This window comes from Toxoplasma gondii, chromosome III (genome assembly GCF_000006565.2).
Source record: "Toxoplasma gondii ME49 chromosome III, whole genome shotgun sequence".
NCBI classification, from domain to species: domain Eukaryota; phylum Apicomplexa; class Conoidasida; order Eucoccidiorida; family Sarcocystidae; genus Toxoplasma; species Toxoplasma gondii.
The window spans coordinates 2,032,894-2,047,052 of record NC_031470.1 but is presented as its reverse complement, the minus strand read 5'-3'; the positions used below and the strand labels follow the sequence as shown (position 1 = coordinate 2,047,052).

Below are 14,159 nucleotides of genomic sequence, written 5' to 3'. Positions count from 1 at the left end.
CCGAAAGGACAGAGCGAAATTCCGGTCGAAATGGACACGAGAAAAAGCTGCTCATCAACTACTCGTCTTCCGCCCTTTCGTGCTCTCAACTTTCGCTGCGTAACGCTGTTGAAAAGGCTTTATATACAAAGGGCAATACGCCACTGTAAGACAGGGTTCAGAGTAGCCATCGATTGCTGGTTGCCAGCCTGGCTTCCGTCAAAATATAAGGCGACAGAAACCGAGAGACCCACCAGTGCGCAAATCGCAAATTCGCGTACCATGTGCAAGAAGCGAGAGAGGTTATCCCTCGCCGTGGGAAGGCCACGACACACAGAGGGGGGTCTTCCCGGCGGGGCTGTGCGCTCGTCGTCCAGTTTCGCTTTGTTGCAAACCACGAACAGTCTCTTGGAAGGCAATCCACGTCGAGCGTTTCGTCTGCAGTGGCATCCAGTTAGTCCGTTGGCTCCACAAACCGGTGAGACCTGTTTCTCCTCAAAAATCCAGTTATGGAGAGAGTTCGATGGATCTTCTCGGGAATCAAGTGCAGCAGACGCCGAGGTAAAAAACGGAGAGGATTCGCCGAAAGGGTACCATCGAAGGTGTGCGTCGCGATCCAAAGTCTACACCTGCGACACGCAGTGACACGCAGTTTGTAGGCCGTCGGTTTCTTCTTCAAGACCCCAAACCAGAACCCCTGCCGTGCCAAAAGGGGTGTCCGGTCTCGAATTCCAAAACCGTGGGCCGCAAACACGTGCACTCTTACACAAGTACCCCGAATAGCGTAGATCGAGTAGAGTTGTAGCTTGGGTGTGCTCGAAAGTTCAGTAATTCGAATTTGCTTCTTTTCGAAAGTCGTTTGTCAGCCAATGTAGAGGCAAAAAATAAGCAAAAGGCTCTTTCTGAATGCCAGAGCTAGCCGCCTGGTGGTTGAGGCTGTGGCCAGTCTGGACAGCCATGAACGAGTTCGAAGGAAGGGGGGCAGTGCGACCTTTAAGTTTCAAGCAGTCTCTCTCGACAGGCGCGAGAGTCAGATCGGTGAACAGCTCGAAGGGAGCAGTAGTGCTCCTGTGTGAGGGGGTGCAAAAGTTTGTCAGAGGACGGGGTTTCCGTCTCCAGTCCAACGCGCTCGTTTCCAGCATCAGACCGAGGGTGAGGCTCTGTTAACATACACACCGAGGAGCGATCGTGCTCGAATGTGCCGGTGCAAGGTCAATGCGGGCTATGAATATACCCGTCCGATCTCGGACACGAACCCAGGAAACACCGAAGCACTCAGGTGTCACCAGTCCCCTGCCAGCGAGCTGGCGCAACTTACGGCGATTGGCTTTTTACCTGCTTGTACCACTTTTCGTAAATTCGCTGGACCCCCTGACACTCGTGGACTGCCAGTTAGCTGGTAGTGTTGGATCTACGGTATCGAAACAGCAGAAGCGTGTTAGTACGCATGAACGGTACGCCCAGTAATTCTGTGTTTATCCGCTGCTCAAACTAGGACTGTCTTCGCATTTCAGAAAGAGCAAAAAAGAGGCGGCCAAATACCATGCACTGGGGTATTAAAACCTCAATCAAGTTGAGACACACACTGCACACGTGTGCAGCAGATGTTGCCAACTCGCGCTTCTTGTTTCTGCAGAGCTTGTTAGTGTTTCTATGGACTAACTGGGTGTGCTCAAAGGTGAGGTCGCGGTTTCTGTGGAGACCGTTAAAGAGAAACTTCGGTGACAATATCGACTATTAGAGTTCTGGTATGCCTGGATGCATCGCGCCTACCAGTCTAATTATGGCTGCATCAGCTGACAGCCTCGCAGGTTCTTTGCTGTATAGCCTCAGCATAGTTATTGACCAAACCTCCCAAAATCCTTGTTGGCGTTTAGTGGACTGAACTCTATCTCTTGAGTCTGGTTGCATAGCTTTGCTAAGGTCGAAATCTTTTGAAGCTGTGCACATCAAGTGACCCTCAAAGGGTCGACACGCGGCAAGCAGACTTCCCCCACACTCACTGCAGTGGCGTATTCTTTAAGAACCAAAATGTCACGGATTTTACAGCAACCGTAGATCGTGTCGGCACACGTAACTACTGTGCACATTACGGACCTTAACCTCTCCATTGATTCTCAGGTGACGGAACAGTTGAGAATGTTTTTTCTCAGCTGCTAGCCTGTTATCAAAACTGTGATAGTCCACGTCACAGAGAGCACAGGAGTCGGGGGTATGAACACCTAAGACCCTTCCATAACTGTTCGAGAGGTAATTTTTGTGTTTTAGAGTATTGCATTTGAGATCTCTCATACCTATCCCCGTCCTGAGACTACTGCGCGGATCCATCAGACCGTCAGAAACGGGGTCTTCTCATCAGGAGCGTGTCGACGCCTCAGCACCTTCCGGCAGATCCGTCCTCACCTAGCGGAACGTCTAATTCCTACGGATTCCCCGGAAACGGTAGAGAGCCGGTTCTTGCCTAGTTCCGCCAGCAGCTGGAGAGAGAGAACCAGTTGTCTTTGTGGAATTCGATAGTGACACAACACTTCAACCCAGTTTTAGATAGCTCTGTTCATTCGTATTTGGAAATTCTGTACCAACCGATCTAAAATCATGATTTGTTTCTGCCCTTTACATACATGTCCTTTTGTCTGTAAAGCAGGAATATCCGTGTGTTCACAAATGTGCCCTGCTCTTCAGTGGAAACACACTCTTCCAAGACAATTCTCTTAACCAAAAAAAACACTGTAAGCAACGGGGACTCTACAAAAGTTGCTGGTGCTTTATCTGTGTAGTAACCCTCTGTTTACGTGTTGAGGTCTAGTACGCTTTGCTTCTTACTGTTGCGTGACCCGACACCATCCCAAGAAGCAGTTGGCGTGCAAAAGCGAACATATTATTGGTGGGATGTGTGACATGGAAAAACGAAGTTTCAGCCGAACCGCAACGGGCGTGGGAACAGTGTCCATGGTTGTGTTGCCTGCTGGTGACGTGCGCCTATATTCCGGAGGATAAGGCGCTTCTTCCCGTTGTTCGCCGGTAACCTTGTTTCACGTAGTCTCGGCATTCACTCTCGATGTCGAAGAGCACACACACTGTGTCAAATGCGATATCTCTGTTGAGTGACTCACGACGAAAGAAACATCGATCTACGAAAGAGCAGAGTTTTCCGGCAAAAGACGCGTTTCACAGGAGAGACTTCCGCATGTGTTCAAAACGTGAATCACATCCCTAAAAGACCACCTCTCGAAACGAACTCTGGGCAAAACCCGGCTTCCCGTTTACCTGTCCAACAACCAACCAATGAAGCAAGACGTACACTAAATGGGGAACCGCCAAAAGTGTGCCCCTGAAACTCTAGCAAAGACAGCAATCCCATCCCGCTCTCGTTATCTGGAGCCTGTTTTCCTACTTGCGCCTCTTTCCAAGAAAATACCTGATGTTGCTGCCGCAAAAAAATCCCGCTCTGCACTGTCTCCCCTTCTAAAACTGTAGCGGGAGATTATGAAGACCGGGACATGACTTGCGCGCGAAAGTTCGATTAAGATGTTGCATATGTTGGTAAACCCGCGGCAGAAACGATGATTTATGTGTCTGTGGACCTGGAAGAATGCCTCTCCCCTGACCTTCCTACACCCATTCCATTGTTTATGCGTCTTCGCCATCGCAACCCCAAAACGTGAGGCTTGTGCCTATACAATGATTGCGGACCTCTGGCAACTTCTCTCCAACATGGTGTGTGACAGTTCTCTGTTTTACGAAAGGCACTACGCGCTGGGTTCTGGCGGCGAAGAGTCGCCGCTGGGAGCAGCGGACGCAGGCCGTGACTCTCCATTCTGTTGAGACGTAGCTGAGAGAGACACTCTTCGGAACTGGCTTTGTTCCGAAGAGTTGCTGAGACGATTTCTTTCTGCGAAAGAAAAACGAGAGGGGCGAAAGAGAAACAGGTATGCATAAAAAACACACATACCCCCACAGCCCTGACACAGGTGAGACGGACTCTATCGCACTCCGTGAGGAGACACTCAAAATTGTTTGATCTTGTTCCGTGTCAAAGTCAGATGAGATTTCGCTGTGTCTACTGTACTCACGTTTTATCGCCTGGACCTGCAGTGTACATGCTCTTCTGGAAAGTTCCGCATATTTCCCATCTTCGTTCTTTTTTATAAAACACACAAAGAGTCGCCGCGGCGTTCTCGCCCCCCGCGCATCCGCCCACATCGGCAATGTCAACACGCCGTCCGGGCGATACACATCGAGACCGAACATAAAGGGATATCAAAGAAATCACCATGCCTTGACGTAACAGGTAGAATCCCCTGTACACAGAAATCGCCCCGTTCTCTCTAAGGGGTCTGTCTGTCTGAAGGCGGAACCTTCTTGATCGAGACGCTCGCCAGTCACACATTCAGTCCACCTCGGATGTGAGGGTACCAACTAGTTTGTCCTTTACTCCGAAACTACCACAAACAGAAAACCATGGAAGTCCAGTAATTACACCACTCTGTGAGAAGCCTGTCTCTCTCTCGCATATCCAAGTGACTCGACCACTTACTTTCGTCTGGTGCGAGTTTCCGGGGCGTCGGAACCAGCGTGCCGACAGCGAGATTGTGCAGTGACAAATAGCCTGTCGGTTCCTCTTCTTCTGCTGCAGGATTTAAAATGACAATGGGGCTCCCGCGAGGCCGGATTCCCTCTCCACAGGGCAGCATGTCCACCGCAACGCCATCTGCTTCCTCCGAACTGCGTCCGCCAGCTTCGCCGTCGCGCTGAAGGCCAGGCGCCAAACCCCGGAGAAAGCGACAACACGCGACTCTCATGCGGGTCCATACACTCGGCAGCGGCTCGCTGGGCTCGGCAGCCAGCAGAGAAACCGACGGATCTCCTTCAAACAGCCTTTCCTCGCCGCCTTCCGCGACTCTCGCCGCGTACGGTCCCGCCGCGTACATCGGGAGGATGGTGTGGGTCTCCGGAGTTCGCTGAACACGAGGGAAGACCGGAAAGGCATGGAAAATCTGGAGACGGCGACAGGCGCGGTGATGAAAAGGACGCCGATGTATTCGTGGGAACGGAAAAAAACAAGAATCCCAGTAACTTTGTGGGAAGATGTGAGAACCTTTCAAACAAACTAGACGGAGATCCCCATAAAAACGCAAAACCATCGTGCAACACCAACCATCGAACGCCAATGAGGTGTCTCCAGCCGAAGGCATCTGTATGTCGACAGCAACATGTAACATGTGGGCATACGCCAAGTATTAAGACACCCAAGATATCCACGACACCCGCTTCTACATGTATGTGTAGACACACACACGGCACGCATGTAGATGTAGAGAGATGTATATAGATGTACACTGACCTCGGTAGATGTACAGAGATACACAGAGGGAGAGAGACAGATGACACATAGATGCAAATGCACATGGCGTCTTGGAGATCGGCACATACGCGTTAACGTTCTGTGCGCGTGAACAGAGCTGCGTTTCAAAGGGCTGGAAGTGTGAATGCGCCAGAGAAGGAAGAACAGAGGATGCGTGTTGATTCGGTGAAAGTACCTGCATGAGAGAAAAGTATCGGATTTCCTCTCGAGGTCTGAAGACAGCAGCGATGCCGATGAAGAAGATCCATTCCAGCGCGCTGCCTGAGATTTCCGAGAGGTCTTGGCGATCGAGGAGTTCGAAGAGGAAGAGTTTTTGTAGGATCTGCAGGAAGAAGAAGGCGGCTGCAAATCGGTAGAGACTCTGAAACATCTCCAACTTCACGTTCAACGCCTCCTCCCAGTCCTGAACTTGTACCAGACGGACGTAGGCCAGTCGGAGCTGCAGGACAGCACGTCCGAGCACTGCAAGTTATGAAGCAGAGAAAATGGGAGGCCTGTCAGGGATGCAGGACTGGCCGGACATCGCCGAAAAACACAAAGGTGACGGACGTAAAGAAGGCAAGAACACTGAGAAAGTGGCCAAAACTGAGGGAGAAAGAGATAAAGTACGGAAGGAGAGAATGAACAAGAGTAGCCTCGAAACGACAGGTTCCCGCCCGTGACTGAAACAAGACACACATCAACGTACACACACACACAAACGTATACCTATCTGCATATATATATATATATACGTCGACTGAGAGAAGTATGCATGTTCACATACACACAGAGAAGAAAAGATCTTGTTGAAAGTAAGGGGAAACACAAGACGAGAAAGCAAAGTGTTGACGAACCTCGAGGTGCCGGATATTGCGAGCGGCTGACATGAGGACCGTCGCCATCAGAGCCACGTAGAGAAACAGAAGAGCGGGGAGAGTTTCAGCTTCTTCGACCTGGTTGACGGACGTCACAATGTAAACCAAGCTCACCTGAAAACAGAGGAAAAAACGAGAACCCGAGAACTGCTGTCTCCGATTCGTGCACAAGAAGGACCCTTTGACTAAGGCACCCACAGAGAGATCGTGTTGAACACAATTATTGCTCCCTTGGACTCGCCAAACTCCATACGGACAATGGTAGGCACGCGAATATGCGTAGTCGCGTGCAGGCAAGTACACACACATGCACATACAAATAGATGAGTATATGTATAAATGCGTATTACGAATAGAGGCGTAAACCTGCGAAGAGGAGATGTTTCACCTACTGAACTGAAATACACCGACTGTCGTGTCAAGTTGAACACGCCACGGATGAAGTGGACTAACATATCCACCTGTGCAGGAAGATGTACAAATATACAAGCATACATATACTTGAATCTATGCATGCCCACATACAACACAAGATTATTTGTACACACACGCGAACGTTTTCCACGACACGTGAGACGCCCTTACGCAGTTAAAACAGGTGTTTGATGGCGAGGCAGGGGCTGAATAAGCCTTTTAACATATTCTGCTCACTTTACCATCGATGAACTACAGCTCTGCTTGTTTACAATAGTCCACATGAGCGTGTTCTCTCCGAGTATCAAACGAAATTGTCTGTCTGAGGTCTGATTTCGGCTTTCGCCGCCAAACGTTTTTCGTGTTTGTGTTAAGCTGTGAAATCCGTCTTTTTCAGCAACTGGTTTGCCCCCCTCAATCCGCCGTTTGCGCACCCTTCCGTTCAGATATACCCACGGTTCGACCTTGTATGACTGGACTCCGTTGACGACTATCTTAAGTGTGACCGACAGCGTTTTTCTGTTTCCCCTGATAGAAATGTACATAGACAGGTCGACGTGTGGGAGAACTTGAGACGTGGACAGTTTTTCTCGACTGCTTGTGCTAGCTTTTCGACTTGTACAGTTCTCTCGAGTCAAAGAACTAGCAGCTGTGGCTCGCGCAGCTGAGGCCCGGATCCACTGCTGTTGTCTAGAAATCTCCCGTGTCCGTTGTGGAGTCCTTACGAGGACGGCGAGGGAGAGGCTTTCCTTGCGTCCGAACGCTTCCCGCGTGACCATGAATCCCTTGGCGAGGAGAAGAAGAATCCCGTAGAATATGGTGTTGAAGATCGTGTTGAGGCCCATGTACGCCATCAGGATGTACTGGGTCGAGGCGCCCAAGTAGTTGGGGCACTGGGCGTAGAAGCCGAAGGCCGTTACCATGAACGTGGTTTTCAGCAGCGGTGGAAGAAGCAGCAGCCGGTGCAGTGGACTCACCTCGTAGGTGTGAACACAGTTGCAGACCGTGTACCAGAGCAGCGTCAGGGTTCCCCACAGCGGAACGAAGACCAGCGAAGCCCACTTCACAGGCTCCAGAACTGCGCAGTTGACATAGTCGGCGGGGAGCATGTCGACGTCCACTTCGACGACGTCGCCCGCTCGAAGGCGGCTCTTGATCTCCCGGCTGAGACGCGTGTCGGGCACAGAGAGAACCGGCATCCGCGGCTGCGGAGGGCCTGGAACCGACGTTACCAGCTTCTTCCAGCCCTCGAAAGAAGAGAGCGAGGGCCGAGCCCCGTAACCTGCGAAAGTCGTGTTCGTGAAAATCAACGCCCCGGCGCCGTTCGTGTTCGCGGCGTGCACCAGCCGCTGGACGTCCTCCGGGTTGTTGCACTGGTCGAAAAACCAAAGGACCTGACCCCTGAAATCGAAACGCACCGGTTCCTCTTCGCTCGGAGACAGGGCAGTGTCTCCTCCGGCCCCCCGAAGCTCTGGGGGCGCAAAGGACGAGCCCCCCGCCCCGGCAGCCGCGGCTGGGGCTCCAAGCGCCGCCGCCTGGGGCTCCACAGGCGACCACGCGGCGAAGGAAGAGAAGCGAGAAGGCGCAGCGTCGGTCTCCCGCCCCGCAGGCGAACTGTCAACTTTGCGCTCTTCGTCCAAAGGCTCAAAGAGCCACGGACGGCCAGGGGAAAGCCCCGCACGCGTGGAAGCCACCTCGCCCCAAGTTGGGATGAAACGAACCTTCGACACCGACGCAGAAAGCGAACTTCTTGCCGCACCGAAGAGCGACCGCCAGAGTGAAGAAAGCGACGAGGGAGAAGAAGAATCTTCTGACCTCTCTCGTTGCCGGTTTGCTTCTCTTGCAGGCTCTCCTGGGTACCCCGGAGTCTCCCCGCCAACGGGCCTTCTGCCCCTGGGCTCTGAGACCCCCAGCGTCGCGGAAGTCGACAGGTGGCTGGGCTGGGCAGGAAAGAGGAAGGAAGGTGTGGTCGACGAATCCATCGCGAGCAGCGCATGGAGAGAAGAAAACCCAGAAGAAGCTGACGAGTCCGCGACAGGCGCTCTGCGGTCGTGAGAGAAGAGTCCACGTCGACTGAGAACGTAGTGTGCTGCAGGAAGGTGCGAGGCCAGAGGCACATGCGTCACGTCTCCGAAGAGAGACACGCCAGGAAACGCCCACTGAGAAATCCAGGAAGCCTCCGGTGACGCGCCTCGACTCTCCGTGCATTCTGAACACTCCCTAAAAGAAGAAGAAGAGGGAGCAGATGAGACAGAAGAAGAGGGTGGAGACGAGGAAGAAGATGCGAGGGAGTGGAGAGTCTGAAAGTCTGTCTCGGAAGAAGGCGAGAGATCCGTATCGCGTTTCACGTCGTCAGTTGGCCTGTGAAACCCTGCAGGCCTGCGACTTGTGGAGTCTTTGACATTGTCGGCACCTGCCTCAACAGCAGATCTGTCTTCTCTCAGGTTGTTTTCAACTGGTCGTGATCCTCTCTCTGAGGAGACGCCGTCCGCAGCTTCGGTTTGCCGCGTCCCTGGGTGTGCACCGCCCCCGTCACCAGTCGCGTCAACGCTCGCGACCGAAGATGAAGCCCGAGCTTCCTGAGAGTTGACTGTGCCCCAAGGGAGACTCGTCAAAATTTGGGGCAGAAGCACCTCTTGCAGGCGGCGAAAGGCCCCACGAAAGAGGCCCGCGGCCTGTCCGGAGGTGTCTCCGTCAGGGCTCCTTGGAGCGCCAAAGGGGACAGGGCCGTCTCGGGCGTCGAGCTGCGCGAGGGGCGCGGAAGGCCGGTCAGGCGGGAAGAAGTGAAGCGCGCGAAGTTCCTTGAAGAGCGACGACGGGTCTGCCTCAAGGTCAGACACATCCCGGTAGAAGTAGTGCTCCAAGTCGCAGGTTTTAGTGAAGTACCGCAGCCGCCCCGACACAGAGGTGAAGTTCGCGGACCACGGCGCGAAGTAAGTCTCCAGGATCGGGGGGTACGAGGTCAGCGTGTCGGGGTAGACGACGACAACGCGAGCCTCTGCAGCAAAGGAGAGACACTCGAGGATGCAGAGGAAGAAGAAGAGAGAACCGGAAAGGAAGCGGACAAGCGGCTGAGACGTGAGGCGCGTCTGCGATGTTCGCACCGAAGAGAAACAGAAGGGTACCGGCTGGCAACATGCAGAAGACGAGTGGACTGCGGGAGAGAAGCGAGGCGAGGCCTCTCGTCCCTGCGCAAAGAAAGGCGAAACAACCAGTAGAGAGGGCGAAACTGCGCGGAAGCAGGAGGCGGCCGAGCGTCTCTCAGGAACAGACACCAGATGGGAGTCGCCGGCGTCGGGGTGCGAGAGCCGTCGTAAGAGAATGGGGCATCTCCGCGACCTTCGTCTTCCTCTCTGTTCGTCCATCTTGCCTTTTGGGTCTGGATCCCCTGGAGGCACACGTGACGTTTTTCTCGTCTCAAGACGGCATGCGGAAGCTAACAGAGCCCCTGCATTTTCGGCTGGGAGGTTCACGACGAATGTGGCTGAAAGAAACTGAAGAGCCGCACCGCCACTCCCCAGACACAGTTGCCCGTTTGCATGCAGCGAAAGAAAGAGTCCCAGCGACTCGTTCGAACGAGCGACTTGTTCTATTGTACACTAACTCAGCTAGTTATTGAGAGACACGCACAATTCCACAGCGACAACGATGTGATCTAAGGAGTTTGCGGGAGAACGCTTGCTTCTGTGTGTCGGTTGACGTCGAGAACCATGGCTTCGGTGAAACGCGTGAGGAAGAACGAGGACGAACTGCGAAGAAAGATGCGAGATCAAACGCACCGACACACTGAGGGTCACTTCTAGTAGAGACGTCGCACGAGAGCCGTCGAACCCGGACGACGAAGATGCGATACGTCGCCCTCGAATTGACAAAGTTCCAGCTAGCCGGGTGGGTGGGACGCTCAAAGAGAAAGCGGGTGTCTCGTAAAGGAAAAACGGCAGAAACGCCGGAGGAAAAAGAAGCGGTAACAACTGGCAGCCGACGAGGAGCCTCTGCAACCGAAGCCGTCTCGCGAAGACACTGTAACGTATGAACTAGAAAAGACGCGAAAAGCGACCAGGGGAGCGAAATCTCGCAGGAGAGCCCAGAAAATTCTCTAAAAAGCATTCGGCGGACACGAGAGGCGAGCTCGCTCTTCCCAGAAAAAAAAGCAGTTAGCCAGGATTTAGACGCCAGAAGGGTGGAAAGGCACATGAGTGAGGACAGTGCGTCAAAGAGCAGCCGACAAATGAAGGGAAATAAACGCAGAGACGCGCTCGTCCGAAAGTAAAGGTCGATAGGGAAATGAATGCCGTCTCTGCCACTGTTCTTGCGGAAACAACCTTGTCTGTCAGCACGGGCGAGGACGGACGGTCTTGGTGCTCGAATGTTTGCGATAAAATGAAGACACGAAGCACACGGCGTCTCTCTGTTTTAGCGATGTCCTTGAAGGCACAGAACGCCTTCTTTGAACATCCGCGGACAAATAGAAAAGAAACAGACGCAGACAAAGTGCCAAGCCGCTCGTTTTTTTGCAGCCAAGGACGCGCTGCTCCGTACGAGGGGAAACGAGCAGGTGGCGGTCGATTGGTGAACAGCTGTGGTTCAGCGTTTTTGTAGAGAACATCAAAGAGCTAATCCTAATCAAGTAAGTTAAATAATTCAGGGTTAAACTGTGTAGTGACCAGTGTGTTGAGGTTACCGCAGACCATTACGACGACGAATTTACGGTTTCGGTCTCATGAGTCGGTCTTCCAGTAACGAGCCGCGAGCTTGCAAGATGATTAATGCCGTACCAATCGAGGTGTGTAGCGTTGCCTATGCTCTATAGCGTCACAGCTACCTACTTACATCGTGCCTCAATGGTATTTTTTAGTCTTTTATGCGGCTTTAGAAGTAGTTCCATATCACTGCCTTTGCTACTGAACATCACAGCTCTCTATATATACCTAAATGGTGTTTCCTCGCATATGATGCGTTACAAGTGCTTCCATCCAAAACCGGCGGTTTGTTAGTATTTATGGCATCAGCATGTCAACGAAACCTCAGTGACAGTGAAACTTATTTGGTAAACAGAAGAACATAAAGGAGGTTATGCTGCATTACGTTTAAACTGTACACCGGATGCGTCTTAATGTTAACTTGGAACAGACCGTGGGAGCGAAGATCATCGAGGATGCAACTCAGTTTATGGAAATCCGAAGATCTTTTTCACGCTTGCTATAGTGAATTTCGAATCCCTCAAAACGCGGAGGATTAAGGTCCACGCCAACTGCGTGCGTTATTTCGTGAGAGAATGGAGAAAATATACCATGTACCAGAAAAGATGGGGAAGACACAATGGAAAGGAGAGAGACAGAAATACCACAAGTGACGGAAGACAGAAGCTGGAACTGTGTGACTGGCAACGCCAGGCTAAAGTAACGTCAAAGAGACGGGAACTCGAACAAAACTTTACTTGTGATGGCAGGTATGTGGGAAAGAAAGAATACGAATCAGTCATCAACAGAAAAGCAGATAAACGAAGTCTACTTGCACGCCTGTAAAGAGTCTGCAACACATGAAGGGGCAATATGCTTTGCTTGGATGACGCTACCATTACGCATATATGTATATATATATATATATATCTTTGTATGGTCGCTTATGTCTGCCTGCAAAATTGTTCCCAACAACATGTACATACACTTGAATGGTACTACATAGATTTGCATGTGTGAAGGTGCAGGGAAAGACAAGGTAGAAGCGACGTCAGTTGGTCAGTGCTCCACAAAAGTATGTACATGCGTACGTGCCCAGAGTGTGAAGGGGCAATAGTGTCGCAGAGTATGCCAAAAAAGTCTTCAATCAGAACCTGCCGCAACTCACAGTGTATCGCTATTGTTTTTTGCGCATCCCTCGTGAAGGCTAAGTGCAGTCGAGAGTCTGTTTCAGGTGTGATTGGGAGGGTACAGCACCGCAACAGGAACGGAAGAATCTGCTTCAAGAGGCAACTCCCTGCGTTGCTCGCACATGGCAAGTTCTCTTCTGAGACACAATTCCGTGTCGGCTACGGAACGTCACCTTTTCTTACATCGGAGGCTATTCGCTTCCGCAACTTTTGCCTCAGGCGGAGTGTGCTCACAGGTATGTACATCAAAATGGGGACAGGACCGGAGGTGGTCAGGTGCAGAGTGCAGATGCACTCGTTTCGGCCGTGTTATTTAGGGAGAAATCACCGGAGAGAGGGCAGCAAAGGACGAAGAGGGATTTCTGACACGGTTTCGTTCTACATGTCAAGACGGGCAATGTGCGCAGTCTTTCAGAATGTTCGACATGGTTTTGCCTGGCGTGCCCCCTAGAAATGTGTATGCAGCTTCTTTAGTGCATTTCTCATGCAGCCGACACCTCTCGTTTTCGGTGGGTGAATTTGTGGTGTACAAAGAAAACGCTTCACGACTTCGACTGCAGCGTATGCTTTGTCTGAACATCCATAAATCCTCGGCGGCCGCTAAAAATCGCGTCATCGACCATCCGTTTTCCCGCGAGAGTTCGAAAGAAGCCGTCTTTCGCTGTATTGATAGACTTCATTCACCCCTCCTGCTGTAGAGATCCCGACAAAAGAAAGAAACACAAAACGGAAACGAGAGCAGGAAGACAGCGCTCCCGACACCCTGCTCGCGAAAGAGACTTTGGCAAAAATCCGCCATCGGACCCGCTGCGATCAAGCAACCAAAGACAGCATTCGCTTGGGTATGGTCGTGCGCGGCATCCTTCAGATTCAAAAGCGATTTTCTTAAGACGACAAGAAAGAACGATTGCTGCATTTTTATTGTTGATAGTAAACAAAGATGAAACTGCGTAGTAACTGGCTTCATGTTCGTTCCTTGAACCTCAGCTGCCTGCTCTGGTGCATACTCCTGCTAACCATCAGACTGCCAACGTATTCTTGGTCATCCTTTGCTTCTTTTCAGTGTATGTTGAGGAGATAGGCAGACGTACAAGTACTAGAAATCACTCGAGCTGGAATGCAGATTCTTACTGTGTAATAGTGTGCACCCTCCTCCCATCAACTACGCGGATCGCTTGATTCCTTCTCTTAGATGCGCAGCGAGCGTGATCCACTTTCAGAGAAGCGGTGCGCAAGCAGGTAAACAGAGTTAACCGACTATGTGTACCTGGCATACACAAAAAGATCCAATTGGGGCATACACAAAAGGATCCAATTGAACATTGTGTATTAATAACACAGATAATCGGAGTAATCTGAGACCCTTCGTCGCGTGACGTTGTGATGTCCCGTGCTGCATACATTCTTAATGTCTGACAAGTAGAGTATGAATAGGTGGTGGAACAAGTAGAGCGTCTGTTGTTTTGCGTGAAGCCACGAGAAAACAATTGGGAATCCGCGGGGCTTCGACACCGCATGCGCATGCGCATGCAATCAGCACACCGCTTGCCTCTCAACATGTCCTTGGTTTTCTGGTGGCTTTCCGAGTTCCTCGAATTTTTTACATATTCCCAGGACGCAGCGTGTCGGTTCTTCTGAGCAGGAAGTCTGAAGTTTCGCCTTGCATTTGAGCTCA

General features: G+C 51.7%; 1 protein-coding gene across 1 annotated transcript; it reads right to left on the bottom strand.

The window, feature by feature from the left end:
* Nucleotides 1-2,984: 2,984 nt before the first annotated feature.
* Nucleotides 2,985-11,072, bottom strand: TGME49_254930 (hypothetical protein). The gene is made up of 5 exons (XM_018781086.1): nt 7,341-11,072; nt 6,181-6,315; nt 5,520-5,783; nt 4,517-4,940; nt 2,985-3,871 (listed from the first exon to the last, which is right to left on the bottom strand). Exons 1-5 carry the CDS (start codon nt 9,978-9,980, stop codon nt 3,729-3,731), a joined length of 3,606 nt encoding a protein of 1,201 aa, XP_018638105.1. The 5' UTR covers nt 9,981-11,072; the 3' UTR covers nt 2,985-3,728.
* Between the last annotated feature and the right edge of the window lie 3,087 nt (nt 11,073-14,159).

Excerpts from the sequence above, each read along its gene's own strand:
- TGME49_254930 (XM_018781086.1), bottom strand. The coding sequence starts at position 9,980 with ATGGACGAACAGAGAGGAAGACGAAGGTCGCGGAGATGCCCCATTCTC. Across the intron at positions 6,316-7,340 it reads GCCTCTCCCTCGCCGTCCTC|GTGAGCTTGGTTTACATTGT; the intron begins GTAAGGACTCCA and ends CTCTGTTTTCAG. Across the intron at positions 5,784-6,180 it reads GCAATATCCGGCACCTCGAG|CTCCGACTGGCCTACGTCCG; the intron begins GTTCGTCAACAC and ends GCTGTCCTGCAG.